This window comes from Protopterus annectens, chromosome 15.part0, assembly GCF_019279795.1.
Source record: "Protopterus annectens isolate FY-2018-M chromosome 15.part0, PAN1.0, whole genome shotgun sequence".
Lineage (NCBI taxonomy): Eukaryota > Metazoa > Chordata > Ceratodontiformes > Protopteridae > Protopterus > Protopterus annectens.
In genome coordinates, this window is record NC_056749.1 from 20,373,510 (window position 1) to 20,383,905 (window position 10,396).

Genomic DNA, 10,396 nt, shown 5'->3' on the forward strand with positions numbered 1-10,396 from the left:
TCTTCCACCAAGATAGAGTGTCCATGAGGACTAATCCTACTTTTATGCCTAAGGTGATATCCAGAGTGTCTTTAAACCAGGCAATCCACCTACCTACCTTCTTTCCCAACCCACAAAACAGAGGGGAAAGAATGCTGCATTCCTTGGATGTACATAGACAGTTACACTACTACCTGGACAGAACAAAAAGTAGCAGAAAAACTGACCAGCTATTTGTAGCCTATGCAACAGGAAGGGAAGGAAAAGCAATTTCCAAACAGACAATCTCCAAATGGATAGGAAATTGCATACGATTCTGTTACTCCTTCCATGGAAAACCAATTCCACAGAACATAAGGCCTCATTCTACAAGGGCAACAGCCACTACCACAGCCTTCCTACGAGGTGTGGCAACCAAGGACATTATTGAGGCAGCTACTTGGACCTCCGTGCATACATTTGCCAAGCATTATAACTTACCTTTGTACTCCAGATCCCGAGCAGGGTTTGCCACTGCTGTGCTGCAAGGGATCCTAACCACACCATAATCTAAATTTTTCCTCCTCCCTTAGTTGGCTATGGTATTCTACCCAGTTGTTATGACTGCAGATGCATCCATGAAGGACATAGTACAGTTTTGTACCTACCATAAATGTAGATGTCCGAACTGGATAGCATCTGCAGTCAGGATTACCCTCCCTCCTTCCCCTCTCTGGTACTCCTAGGGTATTTACCCTCTTAATAGCTAGCTAATGGGGGGAGTCTCTTATGGTGTATTTGTTTGTATATATCTACATACATGCTTATTTTCTGAGTTTGCCTTCTATCCATTTTGGAAACATTGGCATTTATCCAAAAATTAGCCTTCCAGGAAGGGCAACTGGCATCTGGGGCAAGAAACACTGAAGAAAATGGCGTCGGCTGATGCCTTTATACCCGGAGACCAGCAGAGATGACGTCGGGTGAAGTGCGACATCAGCCGAAGCCGGACCCGGACTTTGGAATCCGGCCGACTGCAGGGCTGCCTGACGACAGGACAACCCAGTTGTTATGACTGCAGATGCTATCCAGTTCGGACATCTACATTTATGGTAGGTACAAAACTGTACTTTTTTAATGATTTTTTTATGACATGGAGTGTCCTGTACACTTGAGTTTCACCTTGTTACTAAAATGGTCTGTACAGTGTTAGCATGTATGTTATCTTGTATGATAAAATAACTTAAATGTAGTATCACACCTTCTTCCTTGTAAGATATAAAGGCATTTTAAGTCTAACTGTGCACGTGCTCGCACATGCACGCATACACACACAATCTGCCCAAATCAGGATTTTCCTGCAGAGAGGGAAATTATGTACAGTGACAGTGGAAAACAGTCCTGCAACACTCATCCCTTTTTGTAGCAGAGATGAGTGCATGTGCAAAACTGGGTGTACCTGACAGGAAGACTACATATGTTCCTATGTCTGATGTATTATGCAGACTCAGACAAATTTGAGTTTGTGATAAGTTGAGTTTAAAAGTTTGTAGCCCTTAATTTACCTCTGATTCCAAGACAAGGAAATAAAAGATGTCCTTCAAGGATGCAACTGCAGTCCTGACATATGGGTTGTCCTGCCTCAGGCAGCCCTTCGGTCGGCCGGATTCCAAAGTCTGGGTCCGGCGTCGGCTGATGTCGCCCTTTCCCCGACGTCAGAGCGCCTGGGGTATAAAAGCGTCAGCCGACACCATCTTCTAAAGTCTTCCTTGCCGCGTGGTGCCCGAAGCAGAAGCAGTTCGCAAGTGCCGGTCGGCCAGCTCCTGTGTTTTCAGCTACTGAAGTCTTCAAAAAAGCCAAGTACCCCGTTGGGGACCTTTTCTTGCCTCAGCCGATGTCAGATAAAACTGTAAAAGTTAATAATTGTTTAACTTGTGGGAAACAAATACCTCATAAGGATTTCCACTCTTACTGCTTACCCTGCCTAGGCCCAGAACACAACGTCTCGGCCTGTACAGCTTGTGCTTCTTTCAATAAACGCACTCTTAGGCGTCTGTCAGAATTTGCACAGGATTATTTTGGGGAAGATTTCTGTTATATCATGCCGTCGGAGCTTCCGACAGCACATTTACCTAAAAAACGGAAGGATAAGGACCGACACCCGCGGTCTGCGGTCTCTGCCGACACCATGCTTAGGCCTACAGCGAGTGTCTCGGTCTCTTCTGAGCCGGTTTCACAACCGCTACAGACCGACTGCACCGCCCCACCGGTTACTTCGGTACCAGAGGCCATCTCGGTGCCAGTTTCTCTTCTCCCCTCTGAGACCGTAGCCCAGGATATTTCTGACACCATTTCAGTGGATAAGACTACCCCAGCACGTGGGGCTGCCAGGCCTCCAGTGTCTATGTCCATTAAGGCCTACACACGTGCTAAGGCTGCCAAACAGGCTAAGTCTCTCCCTCCAAGATCTGTTTCTCTGGGATCCACTTCTGGTTCTCAAATTTTAAGTTTAGCTGAGGACCTTATTTCTTTAATTAGGGGTTCTCAGCCACATCCAGATAGAGGTTCTCAGCCGCCTTCTGTCAAGAGGCCTAGGGTTGAGCAGGTAGATCCCCAGTCCTCTGATGAGGCCTCAGGTGATTCTGCACATTCAGACTACCAGGAAGGAGGCCTTCCCGGCCTACGAGGATTCTGATGCGGAGGAATCCATTCCCTCTGCTTCTCCTCCTGAGGAGTTTTCCTTTTGGGAAACGCTTCATTCCATGAGGGAACACTTCAAATGGCAAGGCCAAGAATACTCAGATTCTAGGAAAAGGTTAAGGGAATTTTTAAAGCTACCTCAGCATAGACCCTTAGCTATTCCTCCAGTCTTAAATGTTTTAGATGATGTGTACTTAGAATCTAGTGTTTCCCCTGACTCCCTCCCCCCTGCTCCTGTCAAGCCAGACAGGTACTACAGGGTCCCAGACGCACATCAATTTCTGTACAAGGGCCATACTGCTGACCCTGAAACTATTTCTCAGGGGCCTAAAGGGTTTCCTCCACTACTGCTAAGAATCCACTTCCTTCGGAAAGAGATTCTAGGGCTTTAGAAAGGTGGGGCAAGAAAGTATGTACATCTTCCACCCTTTCTATGCGAGCATTAAATTGTCAATTTCATATGATTCAGTATCAGGAATACATGTTAGATGACTTGCAAAAGAAATTGGCTTCCCCTGAACCACTAGACAGAAAGGGGTTACAGGAATTGGTTCATAATACTCAGCAGGTTAGCAACCATTTCCTTCAGTGTGGATATGATGCATTGGAAGCTTCATGTAGAGCAGCAATGACAGGTGCGGTCATACGCAGACATGCTTGGTTAAAGGAACAAACATTGCCAGACCATGTGAAAATTAAGCTTTTGGACGCACCACTAGAGAAACATAAGCTATTTGGTGCTACTGCACAAGAGGTTTTAAAGAAAATAGAGGAAAAGGCAAAATCAGTGCAAACAGTCAAAGATTTCCTCCAGGTACAGCCTCCAAGATTCAGCAGGAATTGGCCTTCTAAGCATTGGTCCTTTCCAGACACAGACAAATTTCAGAGGCAAAACAGGCGTGGCAGAGGTAGAGGGCAAACTCGAGGCTCCTACAGAGGACGTCAATGGCAGCCTCCGAACCAGAGAGGTGGGGCAGGACCTTCCACTGCTCCCCAGGGACAATCTCAATGACTTGACTTTGACTCCGCCATCCAGGGCTCAATTAGAAGCACCTTTGGGCGGAAAATTATCTTTATTCTCACAAAATTGGCACAATATTACAAAGGACAAATGGATACTGGACATAATAGACAAAGGATACAGATTCCATTTTCATACACTACCAACAAGACATGGCAGGCCAAACCTGCCACCAAATCAAAGGGCAGAGGCACTCAAACAAATAACAAACCTACTTCAAATAAGAGCAATAGAAAAGGTTCCTTTCTGCAGAACAAGGCCAAGGATTTTATTCAAGACTGTTCCTTGTTCCAAGAAAAGAAAACCAATGGAGACCCATTCTGGACTTGTCCGCACTGAATACATTGTGCCAAAATTCAAAATGCTGACTTTACAGCAACTCCTTCCCATGCTGGGCAAGGGGTCTTGGCTGGTAACTCTGGACCTCAAGGAGGCATACCTGCATGTCCCAATCAGACAAAGTTGCAGAAGATATCTCAGATTTCTTGCAGGCTCAGAGCATTATCAATTCTCAGCATTGCCCTTTGGCTTATCTACTGCGCCCAGAGTGTTCACGAAATGCCTGGCATCAGTAATTGCACATTGCAGACTTCAGGGGATACAAATATACCCTTACCTGGACGACTGCCTTATACAAGCGGACAGCCAACAAGCCTGGTTAAAAAACTTGGACTATGTCATTCACCTACTGCAGGCCTTGGGATACACAGTCAATATTCAGAAATCAAGTCTCGTACCATCCCAACCAATACCTTTCCTGGGTGCCACACTGGACACAAACACCCAGATGGGGTTTCTGACAAAAGAAAAACAAAAGCAATTGCCAGAATACTTCAGAAAATTAGCAACACACACCCAGATGACTGCAAGGAAAATCCTGCAGGCCCTGGGTTTCATGGCATCTTGCATTCTTCTGATTCCACACGCAAGGCTGCATATGAGGAAACTACAATGGTATCTAAAAAGTCTATGGTCTCAACACAGCCACAGCCTGGAAGCATTGATCCCACTCATTCCATGCCTTCAAAAGGAATTTCTGTGGTGGGCTCAAGCAAGCCAGATAAACAAAGGTCTGCCTTTCAGCAAGCCTCATACAAGTCAAACCATAACAACAGACGCCACAGACCATGGATGGGGGGCGCACATGGAGGGCAGATGCATTCAAGGACAATGGACACAAAAGGAAAAGCACCTGCACATCAACCAAAAAGAAATGCTGGCAGTGATACAGGCAATCAAGGCCTTCGAAAAGTTCATGCATCAGGGCCATCTACTAATAAAGACAGAGACAATACCACAGTTATGTGGTACATAAACAAGCAAGGAGGTACCCATTCCTACCCTCTTTGCAGACTGGCAATGAATCTCTGGGATATTTCCCTACAATTGAAAATAGAGCTACAATCCCAGTTTGTACCAGGGAAGGACAATGTTCTGGCGGACAGCCTAAGCAGAAACATCATGGATCCACACGAATGGATGTTGCATCCAGACATTTTTCTTACAAATAACTCAAACATGGGGAAGGCCGGACATAGATCTTTTTGCCTCCCACCTCAATCACCATCTGAAAAAGTTTTGCACAAGGACATACCATCCTCAAGCATGGAAGGTGGACGCTCTCTGCTTCAGGTGGAACTCTCTAACACTATATGCCTTCCCACCTCTTCCTTTGATGACCAAGGTGTTACTAAAAATCAAGACAGAGCAACCGAAAGTCATACTGATAGCTCCAGACTGGCCAAGACAACACTGGTACCCACTGCTACGGAGCTTGACACACCAATCCGTGGCTCCTTCCTCAAAGGCCACTTCTTCTGACACAGCACAATTACAGGACACTACACCCCAGCTTGAAAACATTGAAGCGGACAGCTTGGAAGATTCCATGACTATTCCTCAGGATACACTTTCCAAAAGGGTAAAAGATATCATCCTGGAGGCGCGCAGACCTTCCACTAGAAAAACATACTCAGCAAAATGGAAGAGATTTCTTATCTGGAACAGCAAAAAGGGTTAAGACCCATCAGTGATGAGCATGCCACAGATCCTAGAATATTTGGCTGAAATGCTCCACAATGGCCTTTCATATTCTTCCATAAAAATACATGCTTCAGCAATATCTGCCAAATATAACACTGATCCGCCTGTATTTTCTCATCCATTGCTAAGACAGTTTCTAAGAGGTATAAAGAACATCAACCCTCCAAGGAAACCACCAGTGCCTGCATGGGACCTCAACTTCATGCTGGAAAAATTAACTCTTCCTCCCTTTGAACCAGCAGCATCTTAGAGTTGAAATTTCTGTCTTGGAAGACAGCTTTCCTTCTGGCAGTAACCTCAGCAAGAAGAGTCTCTGAGCTACAGGCCCTTATGGCAATACAACCCTTTCTCATTTTTCATCAGGACAGAGTTTCTTTGAGAACCAATCCGTCATTCATGCCAAAGGTAGTATCCAGGGTGTCCCTGAATCAAGCTATTCACCTGCCTACCTTCTTTCCCAATCCTCAAAATAAAGGAGAGAGACTTCTGCACACCTTGGACATACACAGACAGTTGCGCTACTACTTGGACAGAACAATGTCTTTCAGAAAATCTGACCAGCTTTTTGTAGCTTGCGCTGCTGGATTGCAGGGAAAAGCAATTTCCAAACAGACAATTTCTAAATGGATTGGAAATTGCATTCGATTCTGCTACTCTTTTCATGGAAAAACTGTGCCAGCTGACATCAGGCCACATTCCACCAGAGCTACAACCACCTCCACAGCCTTTTTAAGAGGAGTGGCAACAAAGGACATTTTAGAAGCTGCTACATGGAGCTCCGTGCATACATTTTCCAAACATTACAACCTGCCTTTATATTCCAGATCCAGAGCAGGGTTTGCTTCTGCAGTCCTGCAGGGCATTTTAGCTACACCATCTTTGTCTTAGTGCCTACCACCCCCAGGTTGGCTATGGTATTCAACCCATATGTCAGGACTGCAGTTGCATCCTTGAAGGACATAGTACAGTTTTGTACCTACCCATAAATGTAGATGTCCGATAGGTATGCAACTGCAGTCAGGTTTTCCCTCCCACCTTACCCCTCTGTGGTATTCTTTTGGGTTTCTACCCCTCATTTTAGCTACCTGGGGTAATCTTTTATGATGTATTTGTTTTTATGTTGTTGTACTTGTCTGGAATTTTTTTCTCTTTTCAAAATTTAGCCTTCCTTAGAGGGCACCTGGCATCTGGGGCAAGAAACACTGAAGAAGATGGCGTCGGCAGATGCTTTTATACCCCAGGCGCTCTGACGTCGGGGAAAGGGCGACATCAGCCGACACCGGACCCAGACTTTGGAATCCGGCCGACCGAAGGGCTGCCTGAGGCAGGACAACCCATATGTCAGGACTGCAGTTGCATACCTATCGGACATCTACATTTATGGTAGGTACAAAACTGTACTTTTTATAGATTGCAGGCAGGTTTCTCGTACCTAGATGAATTAACCATTTTGTAGGGAGAAAGAAACCTGAGAATTGAATTAAACTTGTGAGAGGGAATGGCTTTTTCATTTAATTACCCAACCATTAATACATAATATACTCCAAAACATTTTCCATCGGTGCATGTCAGACTCTATGGGGTGATTGATTACTGTATTTTTCATGCCCCCCCCATTCCAAGAAGCGAGGACAAGAGTGGACTACAGTTCGGGGGACAAACACTATAATGTGCCCATTGAAAAAAGCTACTGAACACTTGATGCAACAGACTTCATAACAGAATCCATTTAGGCCATCTGGCCCTATTGCAGGCGTTATTTTTAATGCTTTATGCACCTCACTAATTTTTTTTTTGTTTTAGTTTAGATCCCAAGTATGTGTGTTTGTAGAGCCACTGGTTTGTGAAGAAAGTCAAATAGGAGTGGGTTTTTCATGTCTCAAAATGTGGGAGGCTTCACCTTGGAGTAACAGGTACGCGAAGTATAACAAGTTGTGCTAATGTGTCAGTGATGTGGTGGGGAATGGGCCAAATTGCTTGATCCTACAGGGCATCCACCCCCTCCTTAACAGAGCAGCCTTTTTACATCTTCAATGTGAGCCCAGGTGCGCACAGCGAGACTCAGCAGCGCGCACAGCGAGACAGCTGCTGAGTCTCGCTGTGCGTGCTGCAGAGTCTCGCTGTGCGTGCTGCAGAGTCTCGCTGTGCGCGCTGCAGAGTCTCGCTGTGCGCGCTGCAGAGTCTCGCTGTGCGCGCTGCAGAGTCTCGCTGTGCGCGCTGCAGAGTCTCGCTGTGCGCTGCAGAGTCTCGCTGTGCGCGCTGCAGAGTCTCGCTGTGCGCGCTGCAGTGTCTCGCTGTGCGCGCTGCAGTGTCTCGCTGTGCGCGCTGCAGAGTCTCGCTGTGCGCGCTGCAGAGTCTCGCTGTGCGCGCTGCTGAGTCTCGCTGTGCGCGCTGCTGAGTCTCTGAGGGCTATAACTGCATTTGTCTAGTCAAATTACAACAGTTTCATCTCAAGCTTTTTTTAAATGCCTTATTGGATATGAGATTTGTGAAGCTGTAACGTTGACTTTTGTGCATACTGTCAGAAGACGCTATAAGCTGGATCTGCAGGTCTAGGTCTTCCTATAGTGCTGCTGCCAGCTGTGGGGATCCTTTACCTGAATCCTGTCAGGGAAATGCGCTAGAGAGACCGTCCTGCTGGTTGAAGGGGGATGGACAAGATCCCTTCAGGTAAGAGTGCTATATTTACCCATCCCCTAGCCTGAATGAGGCCCAGGGGAGCACATGTAGTTGTGTGTTATGGGGTACAGTTTTAGTTTGGTTTTGTTTACATGTGTAAGGTATCTCAGTTCTGGAAACCGCTAGTAAGCACTGAACATAATGTGATGGGGAAAGAGTTGGAGATCTGAGTGAAGTCAGGTTGTCAGAGAGCCTGGAGAAGTCCTGTTGCTTGAAGAGGATAGACACATCACCCAGCTCCTTCATTATGGTAAGCACTTAACTTGCATATTTTTGAGAGCCACTTCAACATCCCCACCCACCCGATGTATTTAACGTGGCTTTTCCAGTGTGTAAATGACTTTAATTCCTTGATTGTGTCATGTGTTGAGAGAATATCCTGATGGAATTAATTCAGTTGCCTTTGCTAGCATGTCATACAGCAGTCTTTTAGCTTACTTATGCACTGTCATTTTTTTTTTGTTTATGTTTTCTGGAGTATGCTAAGGTGGTTAGTGTCTTACCTTGCACATTCATTCCTGTGCTTTTTCCTCACCTTCAGTGGCAGTGTGTGGAGCTCGTATCGCAAGAGCTGTGTAGACATGGTGATGAAGTGGTTGGTGCCAGAAAGCAGTGGTCGTTACGTCAACAGGATGACAAATGAAGCGCTTCACAAAGGTAATTTCAAATGAACCATTGCCTTGCATCAGACTTGAACACCACCCTTTATGCAGTATCTCGATTAATTTATTTCCCTGCATTTTTTTGCCATGATGTTTTATATACTTTTTTTTTTTTTTTTTTTTTTTTTTTTTTTTTTTGCTGTTTTACAGGTTGTTCCCTTAAAGTGTTAGCCGACAGTGAACGATACACTTGGATTGTTCTGTAATGCCCAGAGTGGAATGGCATTTCTGGAAGAACTTGTGTATTCTACACAGTAATATGGAACTGAAGATATCTGCAAGCAAGACTGTACATGAACTTGAAACACTACCTCTAGGGAATTTTATTTCATTTACTGTAACTGCATTGTGAATATGATTGTGGTGCTTTCAGTGAAAGTGATGCTTGCTAGGAGAAATACCTAAACTCACCGAAGCAGACATATGATTTTGGGTATCAATGGGCTGCATCCCAGAAGGGACAGCAGCGAGTCTGGCAGATAGTTGCAGCAGTGTTGAAGCTGTCGTCTTTCCAATGTTAGTGGCACCATGTTAGTTGGTGTTCAAGTATTGAAACCCTTGGAAGAGAGGTCGAACTCTGCAGATGTCAGCATTTTTTCCACTCGACGGTATTGAAGTTATGCACATTATTGTACTACGGAGACCATTACCCGTGTTGTTGGGACTTTGTTAACCTTGAACAAAAAAGGGAATTCGAAATGGACAGTGGAAGTTAAGCAGTTTCAGCGTTTGCCAACATTTTTATTGAATTATAAAAGTTATGTATGAAAGCTTAGATACTCTCCTTTCATGTTTAATCAGCTACAATCTCTGATCTGGGGAGTAATCTGAGCCAGTTTAATCTTCATGTCATTAAACGTATGCTTATCACAACAGTCATGGAATAAGATTTCCAAAATGAAATGTTATTGATTATTAAATATTATGTTGGCATTGCATTACCTCTTCCTGGTCTGACATTTTAAGATGTATAAAAGAACGCTTTGTGTGTTGTGTACTTTTTTCATAGCTGCTCCACAGCAGGAATAAAAATGACTCTGCTGGGACTTCTGGCAGAGTTTGATTGAAGGTCATTGGGTGTGGACTGTTCTCTTCACAACGGCAAATCTCTGTAATTGAACAGCTTGAGCACCACAAGGGCCTCTGTTGGTAAAATTCTGAGTTTTGTCAGGATTTCTACCTCATCAACCATGGCCGGTGTCTGATGAGGAGGCACCACTAAAAGGTAGGTTAAACTCCCCATAATCTCACACTTCTTACTTCATCTAGGAAATGAAATTGTTGTTCAATACCTATCCAGTTTTAGGTTTGTTTTCTGTATTGTGAGTTCTGC

The 10,396-nt window shown here is 44.9% G+C and overlaps 1 protein-coding gene across 2 annotated transcripts in view; it reads left to right on the forward strand.

The window, feature by feature from the left end:
* The window catches only part of DCAF15 (DDB1 and CUL4 associated factor 15), a 1,446,364-nt gene extending 1,436,228 nt beyond the window's left edge, over positions 1-10,136 (forward strand). For both annotated transcript variants that reach the window (XM_044057323.1, XM_044057324.1), the window contains exons 12-13: positions 8,943-9,058; positions 9,214-10,136. In XM_044057323.1, coding sequence (XP_043913258.1) covers positions 8,943-9,058; positions 9,214-9,269 — 172 coding nt within the window. In that variant the 3' untranslated portion in view covers positions 9,270-10,136. The remainder of the gene's footprint in view (positions 1-8,942; positions 9,059-9,213) is intronic.
* Positions 10,137-10,396: the final 260 nt, after the last annotated feature.